General features: G+C 38.2%; 3 protein-coding genes across 8 annotated transcripts; all 3 read right to left on the bottom strand.

Annotated features, from left to right (window-relative positions):
- Positions 1 to 5: 5 nt before the first annotated feature.
- On the bottom strand, positions 6 to 4,851 carry LOC147289407 (uncharacterized). Of its 2 annotated transcripts, none has more exons than XM_086238273.1 (10): positions 4,346 to 4,851; positions 4,175 to 4,261; positions 2,958 to 3,973; positions 2,636 to 2,724; positions 2,400 to 2,503; positions 2,212 to 2,311; positions 1,713 to 1,788; positions 1,485 to 1,596; positions 877 to 1,408; positions 6 to 772 (listed from the first exon to the last, which is right to left on the bottom strand). In XM_086238273.1, the coding sequence occupies exons 1-10, from the start codon at positions 4,614 to 4,616 to the stop codon at positions 280 to 282; spliced, it is 2,880 nt and encodes a 959-aa protein (XP_086094399.1). In that variant the 5' UTR covers positions 4,617 to 4,851; the 3' UTR covers positions 6 to 279. The 2 variants fall into 2 exon arrangements, with proteins under 2 accessions (XP_086094399.1, XP_086094400.1); XM_086238274.1 differs by having other exon boundaries at positions 4,175 to 4,272; positions 4,346 to 4,489.
- A 2,017-nt stretch (positions 4,852 to 6,868) lies between these two features.
- LOC147289408 (cytochrome P450 89A2-like) lies at positions 6,869 to 11,531 on the bottom strand. 4 transcript variants are annotated; one of them, XM_086236671.1, is made up of 3 exons: positions 11,436 to 11,531; positions 7,162 to 8,356; positions 6,869 to 7,128 (listed from the first exon to the last, which is right to left on the bottom strand). In XM_086236671.1, the coding sequence occupies exons 1-3, from the start codon at positions 11,529 to 11,531 to the stop codon at positions 6,881 to 6,883; spliced, it is 1,539 nt and encodes a 512-aa protein (XP_086092797.1). In that variant the 3' UTR covers positions 6,869 to 6,880. The 4 variants fall into 4 exon arrangements, with proteins under 4 accessions (XP_086092797.1, XP_086092796.1, XP_086092795.1 ...); XM_086236670.1 differs by lacking the exon at positions 11,436 to 11,531 and having other exon boundaries at positions 7,162 to 8,456; XM_086236669.1 differs by lacking the exon at positions 11,436 to 11,531 and having other exon boundaries at positions 7,159 to 8,456.
- A 7,912-nt stretch (positions 11,532 to 19,443) lies between these two features.
- LOC147289409 (cytochrome P450 89A2-like) lies at positions 19,444 to 21,965 on the bottom strand. 2 transcript variants are annotated; one of them, XM_086237785.1, is made up of 2 exons: positions 19,743 to 21,965; positions 19,444 to 19,569 (listed from the first exon to the last, which is right to left on the bottom strand). In XM_086237785.1, exons 1-2 carry the CDS (start codon positions 21,302 to 21,304, stop codon positions 19,551 to 19,553), a joined length of 1,581 nt encoding a protein of 526 aa, XP_086093911.1. In that variant the 5' UTR covers positions 21,305 to 21,965; the 3' UTR covers positions 19,444 to 19,550. The 2 variants fall into 2 exon arrangements, with proteins under 2 accessions (XP_086093911.1, XP_086093912.1); XM_086237786.1 differs by lacking the exon at positions 19,444 to 19,569 and having other exon boundaries at positions 19,606 to 21,965.
- Between the last annotated feature and the right edge of the window lie 33 nt (positions 21,966 to 21,998).

Genomic DNA, 21,998 nt, shown 5'->3' on the forward strand with positions numbered 1-21,998 from the left:
AGAAATAGCAAATTTGACTTATTACTAAGTACTAACCACAGTTGAAATGTATGATTGTATTTATTACAAAAAATTAATCATCAAAATGGTATATAGAGGTTTAGTTTTGGATTGTGCTCTTTCACAATCGATTCTTAGAACTGCTTTATGTATTTCGGTATCCTGGTACAGGCAAAATTGCCATCTACAAATACAAAGGAAGAGAAAAGATGAAAATAAATTACATCTCTGAATTCTCAGCAGCCGATCACCCAAAAAATGTTATTGGAGATGGAGAGATCATGTCTTAAACTTTTGGGTGAGTTTCTCCACTCCTTCCCTACAATCGTCAGCAACGCGCTTTGCACCTTCTTTGACTGTCAAACTAAACTCCAAGGTGCTTCGCTGCAACTCTTTCGCTGATCTACTGGCCTTAGAAGTAGCAGCATTTTTCAGTTCCTCCGCCCTTTTTCCAGCCTTGGGAATCAATTCCCTCAAATTAGATATAAGCAAGGATATCTTTTGAATGATTTTATCAACTACATCTCTGGATTTTCCTTTTACATCTGTCGCCATTGCCTTGAGCTTGTCCATCAAAGTCTCTGCCCTGCTAACAGTTCCTTCAACTGAGAACTGCTTGCCAGCATCGAGCCATGTAACTTCAGCCACAGCCTCTTCACGGAGGTCATTGTCAACAATTACCTTGATGCCCTGTCTCTCCCAGCGATCTCTAGCCTCCTCCAGTGCTTTAGCTTGTTCTCTGGCTCTTTTTGCTTCATCTTCAGCCCAAGTCCTGGATTTTAAAGATTTAAAGTCTGTTAAAAAGTTGTGTGAATGATAACAAAGTTACTAGACTCTAACAGACACATAAGCCCTAAAGAATTACATACTAAATACCTAGCCATGGACAAGGCTTTCCGTTCAACCTCTAGATCATACTGTAAGCGGGCAATCTCCTGGCTTTCAATTTCTGCTTCTTTCCTGAGTTTGCTAATTCTTTCTTTTTCATATGATATCTCTACTTTGTTACTCATTAGGCTCTGCAATTGCTCCTCCACTTCATTCCGTAACCTTGACAGAACTTCCATTTCTGATTCAACAGCAGCACGTTCCTTCATTAAGGAAATATTATCTTCCTCTCTCTCAGCTCTTAACCTTTCCAATTCACGCCTAGCTTCTTCAGCCATTTTCTCCACAGCATCAATTTTTTCCCTCTCTATGGAAAGATCCTTCTCAAAACTTGCTTCCACTTCCTTTTCAACTTCAGCTACTAAAGCATTATGTGCATCCACAGCATTTTCTGCCATAGATTCTGCTTCGATGCGTGCAAGCTCCTCACTAACTAAATCAGAAGACTCACCTGTTGCTAGAGCAATAGCAGCCTGGGCTTTTGTTACTGGCTTATCCGGCTGGAAAAGTCTGGTGTAACCTTTTAAAAAAAAGGAAATGTTGACTATCAAACTCATAAAACTCTCTGAAAAATGTAAAATGTAGTTGTGACTCACCAAATGCAAGAGCAATAATACCCTGTTCTCCAGATAGGTCAGCAACAAGTGCAGGGTAAGCATCTGGATGTATCTTATCGATGTCTATAAATCCAGAAATTTGGTAGAGGACCTGTCCAAGTGCACAACAACAAGAAGAGATTTAATAATTCATAACTAAAAGCACAAGATTAGCTCACCAACAAAAAACGAAAAAGAAACACCGAAACAAGCTTAAATGTCAACAACCTTCTTGTCAGCTTCTGGGAGATGTCTTTTTTCAAGGGCCATCTTCCAACTTACAAGATCCTGACGTGATAGAGGGCTGCAGTAAGGAGTTTCAGAGAAAAAGAAGGTAATAAGAAAATAATAAACCATGTAATCCAGCCTCAACTCTGTAACAGAAAGCAAATCAACAATGCATTTAGATGGCAGCAGAGAAAGATATAAACAAAAGTATGGATAAGACTGAAAAGATAACCGTAAGCCCACACAACTAGAGCAAATAATTTCCACAGGTAAAGAGACCATCAAATGAAACAAGGACTTGAAAAATTCTCTATCATGAGCAGCCAAGATATTTGGTTTTGAGGAGATGTTAAGATGTAAGTGTATCCCTTGTATTTGGGATAAAAAATTGAACAAAAGAAAAACAATCAATGGCAGAGTAACTTCATGAGGGCAATTGGATTTCAGGGAAATTAAAAATTAAAAAGGACACTATAAATCAAGGAAGATAATATATCACCTTCCAGGCGAGAAGTAGAATGGACCCTCGTCTTCATCTAAGGAAGAAAGCATATCACTTCTTGACAGCTTACTTGAGATAAGTCCAGCTTCAGCCAAACCTGGAAAGATGCAAGGAAATTTCAATAAGCAAACAAGCCTATCAGACTGACGCTTATACTAGAGCTCAACAATCTAATATGTTCACACCTTGGATGGATGGAAAATCAGGGTCATCAGGTGTAATATCATCAAATGCAAGCTCGGTAACATTCTCAATATACATTGCAGGATATACTTTAGAAACTGAGTTCCTACAGGTAACAAGAAGAAACTTTATATGTGAGTAGGTGTAGACATATAATATGCATTACAAATTGCTACACAGAACATAGTTGCGAAGATTTAAATCTAATCAGTCACAGAAAGAAAGAAGGTTTGTATACCTTGAAAGAGCACTACTTGCAGACACCAACCAACGAGCATATTCACGACGTGTACACAAGTCACCAGGTTGAACCTCAGCCTCTATGACCTGAACACAGTTGTCATATTGAAATTTTAGATCAAGAAATGGCTTAATATCGTTTCAGGTAAATTATAAAATCATGAGGACAACATTGCAACTTGAGTCAAAGATTTCCAATTCAAAATTTGTGGAATATTAGGGAATCAAATGCAACAAATGAATAAAATTTATACACAGAAATCACTGTAATAACTTTGGAATGAGGAAACTAAATGCAAAGGATGTTAAGATGCAAGTACCTTCAACACTTGTAACGCTGCTAATGCCTGCCCCTGAACCTGATCAACAACTGCAGGGACCAAAACCTTTCCAGGGAGCACCTGTAGAGCTGCAGAAACCACAGTTGGAGCAGGTACACCAGAAGAAGAGAAGGAGTTCCCAGGAATTGGTAATTGTGATTTGCTTCTATTCATATCATTAGAATCAGTTGTATATTGTTGATTTGCATATGGATAGGCTGATTCTGACAAAGACGTTCCAATTGACCCACTTTCAGTTATGGTATGCACTTCCAGGGATGAACTATTTCCCTCATCTAAGACCTGCAGTGCTTTGCTAAGGTCAAGGTTTTCTTTGGTTGAAGATGAGGCTACAGTCCCTACGTTATCTTTGGACGAAATCTGAGGCTCTAAAATTGTGTTTGACTGTGAAGTAACTGAAACATCCAGATCTATAGGGTCATTGTGTTCATGTGCAAGGGAAATAAAAGTAGAAGAACCAAAATTGGAATTTTGATCTTCACTGGTCCCAGGAATTCCGTCCTGGGGTTCAATGCTAAGGTTTGAATGATTAGCATCAGAGACTTGCAAGTTGGTTGCTTCAACACTGACTGGGTTCTCTTTAAGTTCAGAAGTCAAATCTCCTGTACCTACAGCGAGGCTGCTGTCAAGATCCTCAATCCCATAGGCAACAAAGGAATGATTGCCATTATCAAATTCAGGCAGATTAAATTGCCTTGTGAATGTTTCAGGCTCGATTGACTTGTCATCAGAAGTTGATTCATGTTGAAAACCTTCTTGGATGGAAGCATTGTTGATATCATAATCATAATCAACTATATTTTCACTGGGAGACTCATCAATTTCTGGAGATGAAGAAGAATCCTTGTTAGTACCTGTCCTTCCTTCTGAACTACTACCATCTTGCTTCGTGTTGCTTTGTTCATCTCCATCTTCTGTATTTCTATCATCAAGATCATCATAGGCCAATGCGACCTCCTGTTGCGTTGTTAAGAGCTCCATCTGTTGTTTTGGTCCTGTGCACAGCCACATATGTTTTAATACATAGCGGAAAACTAGAAATACGGCGGATACCACTCAGATAAAACTTGTTCTGGAAAACACATGATCTTACACAAAACCATAAGTTGATAACAATACAAGAAGATATAAAATACCCAATTCCCAGTTCAGAGAAAAAGCTTGATGGTTATCAGAGTAAGAAGATAGCTACTCACTGGAATTGTTTTGTTTTCCCAACGACAATGCTGCAAAGCTAAGCCCCGCGACAAGAATGACTCCAGCCACTCCAGCTCCCACAGGGCCTGAGAGCAAACTATTCCAAAAGTGTTAGCAGCCAGACAGAGCATGAGAGATCAAAAGCGGCAAGTGATTCAAATTATCATTACCTCCAAACCATTTCTTCCTCTGCGAGTCCAAAGACGACTCTTCTTCATTATCCGAACCGGACCACCCAGAAAACCCATCGGCATTCGAGCTCGACCTGACCCACGAAGAACTCCCATTACCACGAGCAACACAGAGCAATCGAACCCGACGATCCAGCTTCCCCAGTCGCGTCCGTACGAGAATGGGGGAGGGTTTATTGCAATTGCCGCAATTGAAAGCTAAACGAAGCTGGAGCGAGCTCGGAGACCACGTTGCATTCACAGTGGCCATGGAAGTTCAATGCTTTAGATTCGGATAGGGTTAATTATACCAAATTGAAACGCACGGAGAGAGAGAGAAAGAGAGAGGGATGCAGTGGAGGAAGTGAAATTAGGGTTTGTATGTGATCGAATTGCAGAGAAGAGATTTAATTGTAGAAATTTGGATGTGATTTCTAGGGTTCTTTTGCTTCTTGTTGTTTATTGAATAGGAACAGAGTCTGTCTGTCTGTTTGATTTTCTTATCTAATATTTTAATGTGTTTGTCTATTGGTGGACATGACGAGGAGATTTTTATTTAATTTTGGATTTTGGACCACTGGAATTTCGGTTCTCCTGCTGCCTAACCTACTATTTAGTAATTAGTATTACTGTATTACTAAAGATCAAGCAATTCAGACAAAAAAATGAAAAAGAAAATCTAGTATCTAGTAAGATGTAATTAATATTAAAGGAGAAAAATTGTATATTTATGTTACGATCAAAAAATTATACTGTATAATGGCCAAAAAAAAAATTATACTGTAAAATCAAAGAAAAGAATATTTATAATATACTTCTTTAAAATATAAAAAATATTTTTAACTTTTTATATTTTTAAGAATAGAGAATATGACAATCGACACTTGATATATCTTAATAATGTTTTCGTAAGAGATGTTTTTTTACAAGAACTTATGAATGAAAAACATCTCTTATGAAGAAAGGAGTACGGCGTGAGAGAAATGGTGAGAGAAAAAGGATGGTGAGGGAGATAAAAGATGGCGAGAGAAGTGAGAAATTGATAGGGTTTTTATTGATTAGATTAGTAATTTAGAATAAAAAACACCATTTTTGGTTTATGTGTTTCAATTTATATTGGAGTACGTAGAGTTAATAATAGTCGTCAGTTTGGCGACAAGGGGGTTCAATCTAACCATGCAGAAATACACATTACTGCTTAGTCAAGTAGGAGACTTGAGTACGTGAAAGAATTGGTTTAACAAGACACCAGCTGCTACACACCTCAAATAGTTAGAAGACTGCCACAACAGCATAGTCAAATTTCCAAACCAAATTGGCCACAAAATAGTGAAATACGTACTCCAGATGAAGCACTGCTAAATTTAAGCCAGGACAGATATTTTTCTCCTCCCAACCCCAAATGGCATCAGCCTAATTTCTCGATCTGCTTCCTGTTATATCAATATATATAATCAATCGCTTCTCATCCTCCATATATTACCATCACTTAAGAATCTCTCAGGCTTGAATGCCATGGGGTCTTCCCACACGTACTTTTGGGTCCAAACCAATCTCCGCTACCATGAAATTGACAGCACCATTTTTGTTCACCACTCCGATCCTTGGGATTGCGATTGTTTCGAATCTGATTCGAGGCGGTTGGTTACTGTTCATGAACCAAGACGGGCGGTCTGCGAAGACGGCACCGTTTTGGATTAAGGCTTGGTGGGCAAGGGAGCGGTCGGCGATGAAGATGGCAGGGCGGGAGCCGACGTGGAGGGTGAGGATGTGCCTGTAATGGGCCCGGAGTTTTGGAAGGACGGGCTCCAGCTCTGAGGGGTCCAGGAGGGAGTTTGTTGGGGGTGTGTTTGGAAGGGAGAATAAGACGGAGAATGGGTTTGAGCAGGAAAGAGATGCAGTCATGCAGAGGATAGTGAACAGAATAAGGAACCAGGTTTGCATGGTTACATGCATTGCATGAACAATTAATCAGCAACTTGTAAGCACCAAACTTATAATGATGATTAAAATTAATCGTCCAATCTTTTAATTATATATTTAGGCGGCAGTGGAGCTATTGACAAGCCTAGCTGACTCAGAAAAACTTCTCTCAAATAAGATTGGTGATGGTGATGGTGATGTGACATCACCAACAAAGAGATCGAATGGGCCCTAAACCTCAATGTCTCAAGCATTCCTTCACTCCAAACCTACAGGTACCAAACCTATAATTAGCCATTCAATCAAACAAAAAATTTCTGGGTTGTCAAATTTGAACCAGCTACGTACGTACTGTGCGAAGACTACGAGTGGCTTGGCTTCATTAATATCAATCGACCCAATGACACTGGTTGTGCTAGCAAAATGGGAATTCAGTACAGAATACAGACCCAATTAATGTCTTCATAAGTTCTTAGCAAGCCTATAGTCAACCAAATATAAATATGTTGAAATTCATAAACATAAGGTACACAAAGAAAATGTAAACTTATCTGATATATTGACTTAAAAAAGAGTTTATGTAGTCTTTTAATACACAATCAAGAATCAAGCTCACTTATTGATCCTTGGGGATATGTGGGCTTGCAATGGATTCTTCATGACCATAGTGAACTCCTGCTTCTCTGACAGGTCAACATCATCTCCTTCAACAGCTCTCCACTCAAATTTCCAAACCAAATTGGCCACAAAATACTCCAGATGAAGCACTGCTAAATTTAACCCAGGACAGATTCTCCTCCCTACGCCAAATGGCATCATCTTAATCTCTCTGCTTCCAGTTATATCAATCGCTTCTCCTCCTCCATTACCATTACCATCACCATCACCACCACCACCACTCAAGAATCTCTCAGGCTTGAACGCCATGGGGTCTTCCCACACTTCTGGGTCCCACCCAATCTCCGCCACCATGAAATTGACCGTACCATCCTTGGGCACAACATGGCCATCCAAAACCGTGTCCTGTGTAACAGAGTGTGGCAGCACAAAGTGGCTTGGTGGGTGACGCCTCAGACCCTCCAAGATCACAGCTTTCAGATACGGCATCTTCTGGAAGTCCTCCTCTTTGATCACCTCTTCCTCTGTTTCTTCCACAACCCTTTTAATCTCCGTCAAAAGCCGCTCTTGGACAAGTGGGTACTTCACTATGTTGGCCATGATCCACTGCAACGTGGTGGACGTGGTATCTGTACCCGCGTTCAGAAACTCAGAGCAGAGAGTAATGATTTCGTCTTCTGAAAGCTTTCTCTTTTCTTCAGGGAGCTGGAGATCCCACAAAGTATCAACATACGACAACACAAATTCATCACCATCACCATCTCTCCTTTCATGCCTTGCTTTGTTTCGTGCTCGAATCAGAGGGAGGAGTACGTCTTCTTGGTCCTTGCGGATCTGAAAGAACTCCTTCCAGCGATTTCGGAACAAAATTTTGGTGACGCTGGGCCAGAAATTGAGGACGTTGAATCGCCAGAAGCTCAATAGCAAGCGAAGCTGGACACGCTCGATTTCTTTGATCTGCTTCTCGTCGAGTCTGTCGCCGAAGCACATCAACACCAGCAAGCTGAACATGGCGTACTGGAAATGGTCGACCACTCTGACGCCGTTGGATTGGGAATTTTGCGATTCGGATCGAAGGCGGTGAACGAGTATGTCCAGGACCCACTGGCGGGCCCCGCCGTACGATTTGACGCGCGAAGGGTGGAGGATTTCGGAGGTCAGGTTTCGGCGGAGGATGCGCCACGTGGGGCCGTAGACGGCGGAGGTGATGCTGTGTTGGTTACTGTTCTGGATTTTGTTGGTAGGGGGAGCCGGCGGACGGTCGGCGAATACTGCACCGTTTTGGATTAAGGCTTGGTGGGCCAGGGAGCGGTTGGCGATGAAGATGGCAGGGCGGGAGCCGATGCGGAGGGTGAGGATGGGCCCGTATTGGGCCTGGAGTTTGCGGAGGATGGGCTCCAGCTCCGAGAACGATTTGCGGAGCCATAAGATGTTGCCGATGATCGGGACGGTGAGGGGCCCAGGAGGGAGTTTGTGGTTGTGTTTGGAAAGGAGGATAAGACTGAGAATGGGTTTGAGCAGGAAAAAGATGCAGAGGGTGGTGAGGATAAGGAGCCAGGTCTCCATGTTTTCCGTCAACAATCAGCAAAATTAGCAAATTGTTAAGATTAGCAGTAGGCTTTATGACAAAATATTATGGAATTTTATCAACGTGTAGTTATACTCACGTTCAAATGCATCTGTATATCATGATTAATGTTGTATTGTCTATGTTTATTTATAAGACAGCCTGAATAATATAATATGATTCTTGTCAGACCAAAAACTAAAGAACCCATTTCCATGAATGCCATGGGGTTTCCCGCACTTTCCAAACCATTCTCCGCTCAGTGCCCTCAAGCATAAGGCGAGCATAAGGCAAGGCCTGTGCCTAGGCCTCATGTTGAGGGAGACCTCATATTAAAAATATTTCACACACTATTAAAAAAAAATTTAATATTTATAATTAACTAATTAGATCTCAGAATTCAGAAAGAGACTTTATATTTTTTTGTTTAATATTTAAGTGTGAAATTCTTTATTATTTGTTAGTGGGACTTTTGATTTTTTTTATTCCCTTAAGCATGAGATAAAGTATGAATAGAATTAATTACTTCATGAATGATTAGGCAAAAAAAAATTACTCCATGAATTGTTTTCGAGGACATCTCACATCTGTTTCATTTGTGCATTGTGATATGTTTTTTTTTGTCATTTTCTCTCATTCTCTATAATATCTCTTGTCTAAAACTAAAAAGCAAGCCTACGGGCTGATTTTTTGCTGGAAGGGCTAGTTCATCTATGCGACAAGTGCAAACTAACAAAGCCATTAGTTCAAAGTTTAAAATCAAGTTTTGTTGTTCTTGAATATTATATCTCATATATTAGCTTTTGTTTGTTATTAGTAATATTAATTATGTCTAGTAGGAAATTTGAATCTGAATATGAAAAAAATAATGTTTGGGTCCTCATATTTGAGGACCAACATTGTCTTCATGACCAATTAAATAAGTTCTATTATGAGAGAGAAAAAAGAGTTAAGATGGTGGACCTATGCTTATTTAATTGGCCATAAAGACAAAATTAGTTCTCAAACATGAAAACCCAAATATTGCTCATATAAAAAACTTAAGAAAAAAAAGCCTCCTAACTTAAAAATATTTTTAAATAATATATTTAGAAGACCTTTATTTTACCTTATGCCTCACTTTTTATTGAGTCCTTATCTCTGCTACCATGAAATTGTCAGTACCATTCTTGGGCAAACATGAACATCCAAAACCATGACAGCGAGTGGCAGCACGAAGTGGCTTGGTGGGTGACGGAGTACCATTCTTGGGCACAACATGAACATCCAAAACCATGACAGCGAGTGGCAGCACGAAGTGGCTTGGTGGGTGACGGAGTACCATTCTTGGCACAACATGAACATCCAAAACCATGACAGCGAGTGGCAGCACGAAGTGGCTTGGTGGGTGACGGAGTACCATTCTTGGGCACAACATGAACATCCAAAACCATGACAGCGAGTGGCAGCACGAAGTGGCTTGGTGGGTGACGGAGTACCATTCTTGGGCACAACTACATGACCATCCAAAACCATGACAGCCAGTGGCAGCACGAAGTGGCTTGGTGGGTGACGGCGTAGACCCTCCAAGATCACATCTTACTAGATATATACTAGTATCTGAAATATATAATTAACGTTAAAGGAGAAAATTGTATATTAATATTATAATTATAAAACTACACCATACAATCATAATGAAACAAAAGTATACATCTATTATATATTTCTTCAAAATAAGAAAGATATTTTACTTTGCTGACCAAAGTTTACTTTTAATCCTTTTAGTTTGGTTTAGGTTGCACATTCATTTTTTTGGTTTTAAAAACACATTATTATTTTTGTCCATTAATTCATTAAATAAACTCAAAATTAGGGTATAAATTTGCAATTAAGCCTTTTTTAATATATAAAAGATATTTTTAACGTTTTTATATTTTTAAGAATACAGAATATAACAATTGACACTTGGTATATCTTAATAATGTTTTCGTAAGAGATGTTTTTCTTACAAGAACTTATGTATGAAAAACATCTCTTATGAAGAAGGGAGCGGAGTCCGGCGTGAGAGAAATGGCGAGAGAGAAAGGATGGTGAGGGAGATAAAAGATGGTGAGAAAAGTGAGAAATTGATAGGGTTTTTATTGATTCGATTAGAAATTTAGAATAAAGGGTAAACAAACCATTTTTAGTTTATGTGTTTTAATTTATATTGGAGTACGTGGAGTTAATAATAGTCGTCAGTTCGGTGACAAGTTGGCCGGAGTTGGGGGCCGGTTGGGCGGTTGATGCCCACCTGTATTTAGAAGCCAGCTGTAAGGGGGTTCAATTTAACCATGCAGAAATACACATTACTGCTTAGTCAAGTAGGAGACTTGAGTACGTGAAAGAATTGGTTTAACAAGACACCAGCTGCTACACACCTCAAATAGTTAGAAGACTGCCACAACAGCATAGTCAATTTTCCAAACCAAATTGGCCACAAAATAGTGAAATACGTACTCCAGATGAAGCACTGCTAAATTTAAGCCAGGACAGATATTCTCCTCCCAACCCCAAATGGCATCAGCCTAATTTCTCTGCTTCCTGTTATATCAATATATATAATCAATCGCTTCTCATCCTCCATATATTACCATCACTTAAGAATCTCTCAGGCTTGAATGCCATGGGGTCTTCCCACACGTACTTTTGGGTCCAAACCAATCTCCGCTACCATGAAATTGACAGCACCATTTTTGGGTTCACCACTCCGATCCTTGGGATTGCGATTGTTTCGAATCTGATTCGAGGCGGTTGGTTACTGTTCATGAACCAAGACGGGCGGTCTGCGAAGACGGCACCGTTTTGGATTAAGGCTTGGTGGGCAAGGGAGCGGTCGGCGATGAAGATGGCAGGGCGGGAGCCGACGTGGAGGGTGAGGATGTGCCTGTAATGGGCCCGGAGTTTTGGAAGGACGGGCTCCAGCTCTGAGGGGTCCAGGAGGGAGTTTGTTGGGGGTGTGTTTGGAAGGGAGAATAAGACGGAGAATGGGTTTGAGCAGGAAAGAGATGCAGTCATGCAGAGGATAGTGAACAGAATAAGGAACCAGGTTTGCATGGTTACATGCATTGCATGAACAATTAATCAGCAACTTGTAAGCACCAAACTTATAATGATGATTAAAATTAATCGTCCAATCTTTTAATTATATATATAGGCGGCAGTGGAGCAATTGACAAGCCAAGCTGACTCAGAAAAACTTCTCTCAAATAAGATTGGTGATGGTGATGTGACATCACCAACAAAGAGATCGAATGGGCCCTAAACCTCAATGTCTCAAGCATTCCTTCACTCCAAAGCTACAGGTACCAAAAATTGGAGTTGGAACAACTCACCTCTAATGTTCTATTGAAAGTCGTTTTAACTTGAATTACATTTAGATGTCACCATTGGATGTAAATTAAATTGTTGCTTTGCATTGACCTCTTCGGCATGCTAGTCTCTGCTTTGAGATAGATCTAGAGTGGTCTTCTGGTATAACCTTATAGTTCCTCTGTTGTTTATTTTGGTATAACCTTATACTTCCTCCCTCTCGTAATTCTCCTTTTTAGTGGTAAATTTTACAAAACAAATAAATTTGTCTGGCAACAAAGAAAAGATTTGCATTACAATGTGAGATTTTTATTATATAAAAATCACAGTAATTTTTCTTCATGAGAAGAGCATTACTGTTCATAGCTGGAAAACACACAATTCATGGTCCAACAAAAAACATGAAATCAAACCATTTGTAATTTCTCCCATCTCTATTTCACCAACATGAAATAATAAACGATCACCAATTTTTTTCGTTTTTTTACTGCAAAATAATCCTCATCCATCTCTATTACACCTAAAAAATTTGAACCAATATTGATGTATCCAGAGAATGAATTAGTGACATCAATCGGTATGCAATACTTGATTTATAATCCGTACAAAGATTTTAAAGAAAAAAATTAGGGAGATTTATAAAACCCAAATGCAGAAGAAAAGGAAAGGAATTAAGGGGAAAAGGAGAGACTTACAAAGAAGTCGATGAGAAATAAAAAAAGAAAAAACAAAGAGAGAAAAAGGAGAAACAACGAAATACTTTAAAAAAAGGCAAAATTAACTAGTAAAACAAAATGCTTCTTGTTCCTTTTGAAAAAACCTGAAGCTTTGAAGGAAAACTAAGAAACATAAAATAAAAAAAATTCATCGGAGGCAGAGCAACAGAGGGGGCGAAGGCCCTAAACTAAATTAAAAAACAAAAAAAAAATCTGGCAGAGCTCTGGCGTGAAGGAGACGCCAGAGTAAGATTCTCACTGGTGAAGAAGAATGTCTGAAAAAATAAAAAATAAAAAAAGGAAGAGAAGAGGAAGTGAACAGACGAGTGAATGAGAGAGGAATTGAAGAGAGAAGGGAGGCTAGAAAAAGAAATACCTGGTAGTTTTCTATCAGGATTAGGGTTGCCCATTGGTTTGGTATTTACCGAACCGACTGACTACCGATCGAAATTTTTTGATTTGGTAAATTGATTTTAACAAGCAAAAATTCGAAACCAAAAAATTACCGAAAAAGTTGGTTTGATTTTGGTAAAAACCGAAAAAAGTTGATAAACCGACTGATTACTAAAAATTATGATCGAAAGTAATCGAATCGATTATTACCGAAAAAATTAAAATATATACCGAAAAATTCGAAACAATTACCGAAATTTAGTTATATATATATTTATATGTAATATTATTACATTAATAATTTAATGTGGTTAGTATATGGTTATATATATTTATATGTATTATTATTACATTAATATGCTTAGTATATAGTTTATAGTTTATAACTTTATATAGTATATAGTTTATAATATCATATAGTTTATCTAAATATATAGTTTATAACTTTACTAACTTTATATAGTATATAATTTATAACTCTATATAGTATATAATACAAAGTATAAACTACTTATATAATAATGTTTTAATATATAATTTAGTTATACTTATACCCTATATAATAAAATTACTAATTAGTATATAGTTTTAGACTTTTAATTATAACTTATAGTTTTAGACACTTTACCTTATATACTCTCTATAGTCTATACACTTTATCTTATATCCTAAACTTAAAAGTTAAAAGTTAAATACACTAAACTCTATTAATATCATATACACTATAATTAAAAGTTAAAAGTTAAAACATAAAACCCAATTAATTAAGCATACAATTTTAATTTCTAAACACTAAACTCTATACACTAAGTCTATTATTATTTATTAATTACTCTATAATCTTATATATACCTAACATTGTTTATGTATATAATATATAGTTATATATAAAGTTATAAACTAATTAGTACTTAGTAGTTACTATAGTTTGATAGTATATAGTTTATAATACTATAAGACTATATATAGTTTATATAATTAATAGTATATAATATAGTATATAGTTTATAATACTATAAGACTATAATTTATATATTTGATAGTATATAGTTTATAATATTATAAGACTATAGTTTATATATTTGATAGTATATAGTTTATATAATTTATAGTATATTGTTTATAATACTATAAGACTATAGTTTATACAGGGCCCTTCCAATAAGGGATCCCTCATTTAGTGTTAAATGAGGGATCACCTTGTGGGGTCCACACGGGTCGTTTTGTGTTAATCCGAACCGTCCATTTTTTACATCTCCATTGATAGATCATCCCTGCAAAACATCAGCCAAATCGAAAATCGTTTACCCATTTGTTTAAGCGGTCAAAGTTTAAAACAAATGGACGAACAACAAATTCCTCTATAAACACCTAAACTTTGACTGCTTAATTGAACAGGTAAACGATTTCCTATTTGGCTGATTTTTTGCAGGGATGATCTATCAATAAAGATGTAAAAAATGGACGGTTCGGATTAACACAAAATGACATGTGTGGGCCCCACAAGGTGATCCCTAATTTAACACTAAATGAGGGATCCCTTATTGGAAGGACCCTCATAGTTTATATATTTGATAGTATATACTACATAGTTTATAATACTATAATTTATATATGTAACATATATAACATATAACATATAGTATTATAGTCTTATATTAGGGTTTAGTATTATGGTATTATAGTCTTATACTATAGTTTATAAAGTAAATGATTATAAAACCCAAATTTGAGCTCTTTATACCTTTAAGACCCTGTGCTTTTTTCTTGTTTCGAAGGAGGTCCAATAACACCTAACCCGGTCCACATTCTAACGTTCCTCTCTTCTCCGTCTTGTTTTCTCCGTCTCTCTCTCTGACCTCACTCTGTCTCACCTCGTTGGCTCAGAGCTCATTGTTGAATGGCTGTGCCGATGCCCTGCAAGATTTGCTCGCAGAGCTTCTTCGCGCTGGCGAAGATGGTCCTGATGCAGGCCTTGGGAATCGAATTGTTTTCGGCGAAGTAGGCTTCGAATCATCAATGGCGTCGATGGGGTTGGTGGTGGACTGGTCATCGAGCACGGTATCCAGGTATCCATCTCTCTCTCTCTCTATAGCTTCGATTCTCTATTTCTGTTGTTGATTTACTCGTTTTGATCTGCGATTCAATTTTTCCTTGTTCGATTTCAATCAGATCTGCATCTTGTGCTAAAAATAGGTTTATGGCCATTTCCTTTCAAACTCTGGCCAGGTACTCTCTCACTTAAGATCACTGCCCCTAATGTTGTTGTCCTTGTTATTGACATGGGCTATAGATTTCGATTGGTGCTTACAGGAAAAACTTGAAATAAGTAATAGTCCATAAGGGCCAGATAACTAGTCTTCTCAAAGGTTTGATATTTGGAAACCGTAGTTTCCATTTTCAGTATACCAAGATCTAGGGTTTTGGAATTCACTTTTTCAACTAACTAAATCTTGTTTCTATCATTCTTCTACTATTATTTGAAGCAGTTACGCATCCTAATAGGTATTTGGCGATTGCAACCAGTGGAGGCTTGAATCAACAAAGAACTAGGGTACCTTTCTTTACTTTTGTTTCTCTTCTGCAGTATTCTAATCATAATTAGTTCATTGATGTTTTTCTTAGCATGTTGGAGAAGATGTTGGATTCCAGCCAAACTCCAATTCTTAAATTGATGGCATAAGTGAGAGGGTGAAAACGTTAGGCAGTATAATGTAGAGTAGGAGTTTGCCTGGTGTTGATTAAGATATTGATGCTTGGATGTATGAATTTCTAATCATTTTTCTTTCCTTGCATTGGTGAGAACTCTGAAGACACAATGCTTTTATCTTATTTGTTGATATCCATGGTTTTCTATATCTGATATTATAATTAGTGGCAGGTCGGTTGGCTTTGATTCAGTTGATTTTTCACTGGAATTAGATTAGCTGCCTCTTATATTAGGGATCCAGTGAATATATTTTCGGTAATTATCTTGTGCCCTACAATGATCATACTTTTATCTCGTCACATTTGTGCTCCTTGGTTACAGAGTTTTGGTATAAATTTTTTACTTCTGGTGTGGAGCTTACTGCACCTATACCTTTCGCAGATTACAGATTCCATTGTTGTTGCTCGTATACTAAATGCTAGTCTTCTTGTTCCCAAGTTGGACCAGAAGTCTTTCTGGAAGGATGTGAGGTTAGTCATTACTGATATATGTATGCTACCCTCTTATTTGCACTATGGATTTTCGAATTACATTAACCTGTTCAGATGTTATAAGTGTGAACATATAAATGCCTTTACTTGTTAAAAGTTTATATGACAAATCTATTGCTTTTCTTGTGCAGTAACTTTTCAGAGATCTTTGATGTTGATTGGTTTATATCATTTCTATCAAAAGATGTTAAAATTGTCAAGCAATAGCTTATCATTGACAACCTCAAGTCACTGTCTTGTTTAACTCCTTAGACACCTGAGGTTGTTCTATTAATACTTGAATGTATGCAGCGTTCTAATTCATCTGATAAACTGTTCTATATCCATATGTTCTAATTCATCTTATAATTGTTACTGTTTGTCAGTAACAATATGTAAGTGAGGTTATGATTGTTACTAACAAGCAGTAGTAATATGTAAGTGGGGCTATGACTGTTTTTGACAAGCATATAGAACATGTTACTTGTATTATCTGTTTTTGATAGTGACAATTGTTAAATAGCATTTTTTTGACAGTGGCTATTTTTTTGGCAGTGGCTATTGTTAAAAAAAAAAAAAAAAAGACACACGGCAGCTTCAACAAAAAAGAAAAAAAGAAGAAGACACATGACAGCTTCATAAAAAAAAAAAAAAAAAGGAGGTATATGGCTGCTTCAGCAAAAAGAAAAAAAGAAGAAGACAAAGATTTTTGTTTAAGTATTTTTGTTTTTTATGGGTTTATGTTAGAAAAATACATAAGATTTGTATATGTATGTTGTTTATGGGTTTTTTTTTTGGCACAGTAAGAATAGTCATTGTTCGATAGTGGTAATTATTATAATAATTGTCACTGTGACAGTAGCAATTAGGTGATTGTTACTGTGTGATAGTAGCAAATTAACAATCACCTGATTTGTTACTGTGTGACAGTAGCAATCAGGTGATTGTTATTGTGTGACAGTAGCAATCAAGTGATTGTTAATATCTGAATTTTGTAATTTTCTATGAATTTTAGTGATTGTTATTGTATGACAGTAACAAGATATATTAGTTATCTTCAACATGTGATTGTTACTGTTAGACAGTAGCAATAGGTGATTGTTACTATCAAACAATAACAATATCTTATTGTCACTGCCAGACAGTAGTAATAAGTGATTGTTACTATCAAACAATGATAATACTTGATTGCCACTGTCCGGCAGTAGCAATAGGTGATTATTACTATTTGATAGTAACAATTATATTTACTATTAAAACGTAAAAGATTATGGATGCCTTATCTTGATTTTTTGTATTTTATACTGGTTATTATTTAATATGTTTATGAAATGAAAAATACCTAAATTATGAATTTTTTTTTTTTGGTAGTTTATGTACCAATTGGTACTGAAATGAGAAAATAAAAAATGAAGGGAAAAAATGACATTTTTTAAAAAATACTGTAGCGCGCTACAGTAACGGCGTCACTGTAGCGCTGTTACTGTAGCACTGGTTTTTTAAAAGTGGGCCGCTACAGTATTTTACTGTAGCGTGTGGGCCGGATGAATAGTAAATTTTAAAAAATGGACTTTAAAAAAAAAAACCCTAGTTTATATTAGGGTTTAGGATATTTTTAATTATTTATTTATATAGAAATGTATTACATAAATTAAAACAACTAAAAAACCTCAAACAAAATCCCAATTGAAACCCCAAACAAAATCCCAATCGAAATCCCAATTGCCCAAACCCCAATCTTTTTTTTTTCTTTCCCTTCTTTTTTTTTTTTTTCATTTTTTTCTTTCCTTTTCTTTTTTTTTTTGCGCCCACCTACCCCTATCCCCCTCTCCCCCGCGACTCTCTCTTCCTCACTTTCTCAGTTTTTCTTTTCATTTTTTTATTCTTCTTCTCTCTCTTCCCTCTCCTTGCGCCGATCACCTTCTTCGACGAGAACTCTCTCGTCCAGCGGTCGATGGTGACGAGACCAGTCCCAAAAGCTTCATCTCTCCCTCCTCTCTCTTCACATGAGCGTTGATTGCCCAGAATCCAGCCGAAAACCCAGAACCCGAACCCATAATCCGACACTGTCGCAGGCATTGACTTCCCTTCCAAGCGGCGTCGAGGCTTCCCACCACCCAAGTCTTCTTCCTCTCGACGTCCTGAGCACAATGGTGTGCTCGGATTCTTCATCCGATCAACCACGGCGGCGGATCGAAGCCAGAGATGTCGGAGGCTCCCTCTCTCTTTCTCTCTCTCAGCCTTTCTCAGACTCTCACTCTTCCATCTCTCATCTCTCAAACTCTCGATCTACCTCACAGTCCTCACCCAACTCAGTCGCCTATCTGGAATTGCAGGTAAATCTTGTTTTGATTAATGGTTTTTCTGTTGTCTACTTGTGTAAATTTGGCACTCGAGGTACGATGTTTGTGAAGACGGTTGATGCTACATTAGAAGTGAAGGTCCCGTTTGGATTGTTGGTAATGGATCTGAAGCCTCACTGATTGTATTTTGTGATGAATACTGAAAATACCGAAAAATGCCGAAAATCGAAGGATCCGAAAAATATCGAATATTGAAAAAATCAATTCGGAAATCGACATCAAAATTGAATTACCGAAATTTTCGGTAATCGAATCGGTAAAGCCATTTACCGATTCGATCCGACCGATGGACAGCCCTAATCAGAATATCAAAAGAGGGATGATAAGGAGGGAAGAATTTTGAAAGACGTGCCCTCACTTTATTTTGGATCACAAAAATTATTTTGAAAATTAAATTAAATTGAATAAGTAATGCTTACACATGACAATTTATTACTCGACTGTGACACCAAATCTCCAAGCTAACATGACATCACAATTTTAGGCAAGTTTCTCTCCTCCGGCGGTGATGCCGTTTCATTAATCCCAATTGTAGAGAAGTTTTTCAGGTAGATAAGGTACTTCGACACATGAAAAATAGTTGGTGATTGTAATCTTCTAAGTACCCAAACAACTACAAAGGAAAGCTCAACCAACAGAGCTTGGTTAGCTTGGCCGGGTAGAGATCTCCTGTCTTCAAATTTCCTGTTTCTTTTTATACCCTCTCATATATTTTGAGGGTCTTTTCATAATTCTTGTTTTACTTAAAATTTTTTTATTTTTTTTTTCAAAATATGTAAGAGGGGACAAAGAGATTTTGGGACAGGAAATCTGTATCCGAGGCTGGCCAGCCCAATCATAACAATCTTCTTGAAAGACAAAATGCCAAAACAAATCTAAAGGCCCAAAGAGATATAAAACAAGAAAATAAATATTTTAATGTGCGTCTAAATTACAGGTACCAAACCTATATTTAGCCCTTCAATCAAACAAAAAATTTCTTAGTTGTCAAATTTGAACCAGCTTCTGTGCGAAGACTACGAGTGGCTTGGCTTCATTAATATCAATCCACCCAATGACACTGGTTGTGCTAGCCAAATGGGAATTCAGTACAGAATACAGACCCAATGTCTTCATAATTTCTTAGCAAGCCTATAGTCAACCAAATATAAATATGTTGAAATTCATAAACATAAGGTACACAAAGAAAATGTAAACTTATCTGATATATTTACTTAAAAAAGAGTTTATGTAGTCTTTTAAGTTTTAATACACAATCAAGTTTGGCCAAACAAAAAAAATACACAATCAAGAATCAAGCTCACTTATTGATCCTTGGGGATATGTGGGTTTGCAATGGATTCTTCATGACCATAGTGAACTCCTGCTTCTCTGACAGGTCAACATCATCTCCTTCAACAGCTCTCCACTCAAATTTCCAAACCAAATTGGCCACAAAATACTCCAGATGAAGCACTGCTAAATTTAACCCAGGACAGATTCTCCTCCCTACGCCAAATGGCATCATCTTAATCTCTCTGCTTCCAGTTATATCAATCGCTTCTCCTCCTCCATTGCCATTACCATCACCACCACCACCACTCAAGAATCTCTCAGGCTTGAACGCCATGGGGTCTTCCCACACTTCTGTGTCCCACCCAATCTCCGCCACCATGAAATTGACCGTAACATCCTTGGGCACAACATGGCCATCCAAAACCGTGTCCTGTGTAACAGAGTGTGGCAGCACAAAGTGGCTTGGTGGGTGACGCCTCAGACCCTCCAAGATCACAGCTTTCAGATACGGCATCTTCTGCAAGTCCTCCTCTTTGATCACCTCTTCCTCTGTTTCTTCCACAACCCCTTTAATCTCAGCCAAAAGCCGCTCTTGGACAAGTGGGTACTTCACTATGTTGGCCATGATCCACTGCAACGCGGTGGACGTGGTATCTGTACCCGCGTTGAGAAACTCAGAGCAGAGACTAATGATTTCGTCTTCTGAAAGCTTTCTCTTTTCTTCAGGGAGCTGGAGATCCCACAACGTATCAACATACGACAACACAAATTCATCACCATCACCATCTCTCGTTTCATGCCTTGCTTTGTTTCGTGCTCGAATCAGAGGGAGGAGTACGTCTTCTTGGTCCTTGCGGAGCTGAAAGAACTCCTTCCAGCGATTTCGGAACAAAATTTTGGTGACGCTGGGCCGGAAATTGAGGACGTTGAATCGCCAGAAGCTCAATAGCAAGCGACGCTGGACACGCTGGATTTGTTTGATCTGCTTCTCGTCGAGTCTGTCGCCGAAGCACATCAAAACCAGCAAGCTGAACATGGCGTACTGGAAATGGTCGACCACTCTGACGCCGTTGGATTGGGAATTTTGCGATTCGGATCGAAGGCGGTTAACGAGTATGTCCAGGACCCACTGGCGGGCCCCGCCGTACGATTTGACGCGCGAAGGGTGGAGGATTTCGGAGGTCAGGTTGCGGCGGAGGATGCGCCACGTAGGGCCGTAGACGGCGGAGCTGATGTTGTGTTGGTTACTGCTCATGATTTTGTTGGTAGGGTGAGCCGGCGGACGGTCGGCGAATACGGCGCCGTTTTGGATTAAGGCTTGGTGGGCCAGGGAGCGGTTGGCGACGAAGATGGCAGGGCGGGAGCCGATGCGGAGGGTGAGGATGGGCCCGTATTGGGCCTGGAGTTTGCGGAGGATGGGCTCCAGATCCGAGAGCGATTTGCGGAGCCATAAGATCTTGCCGATGATCGGGACGGTGAGGGGCCCAGGAGGGAGTTTGTGGTTGTGTTTGGAAGGGAGGATAAGACTAAGAATGGGTTTGAGCAGGAAAAAGACGCAGAGGGTGGTGAGGATAAGGAGCCAGGTCACCATGTTTTCCGTCAACAATCAGCAAAATTAGCAAATTGTTAAGGACCATATATTATAGATGTGAAGAAGATAGAGGTTACTTGGTCCTCAGTTTTGATATTGACACATGTTTTAATGTTATTGGTTCATGCAAAGGCTGTGGACGAGAAGGTAAAGTAAGGGACTCTTTGGTATTTTATTTAAAATTATTTAAAAAAACAAAAACAAAACGTGTTTTAATTAGGTTCACGATTTATTTTTCAAGTAAGTCCATAAATTAATATTTAAATTAAAAATTTGACTTACTATTAGGATTGGAGTTAAAAGCCAGCGTGGCAAATTATCACACCAGTTCAAGTACCTTCATCTTTGCTTTCATCCTTGTGTTTGGGTCAGACTCAACCCTATCAATAAATATTCTGACCAACCACTCTGTTTGGTAATTTTATGATTTTTCCTTACATATATCATATATGCCATGATGTACAAGCATCAAATTCTTCTTTGCTGGGAGAAAAGATGGAAATCGGCTCTTCCATAGCAGTAGGCTTTATGACAAAATATTATGGAATTTTATCAATGTGTAGTTATACTAAGAGAAGAACTTATACCTGCATCCCAGGTTTTACCACCTGTTATTCTCATCCCTCCTCTCTCTCTCTCTCTCTCTCTCTCTCTCTCTCTCTCTCTCTCTCTCTCTCTCTCTCATTCTCATTAT

This window comes from Dryas octopetala, chromosome 3 (assembly GCF_963921425.1).
Source record: "Dryas octopetala chromosome 3, drDryOcto1.1, whole genome shotgun sequence".
Lineage (NCBI taxonomy): Eukaryota > Viridiplantae > Streptophyta > Magnoliopsida > Rosales > Rosaceae > Dryas > Dryas octopetala.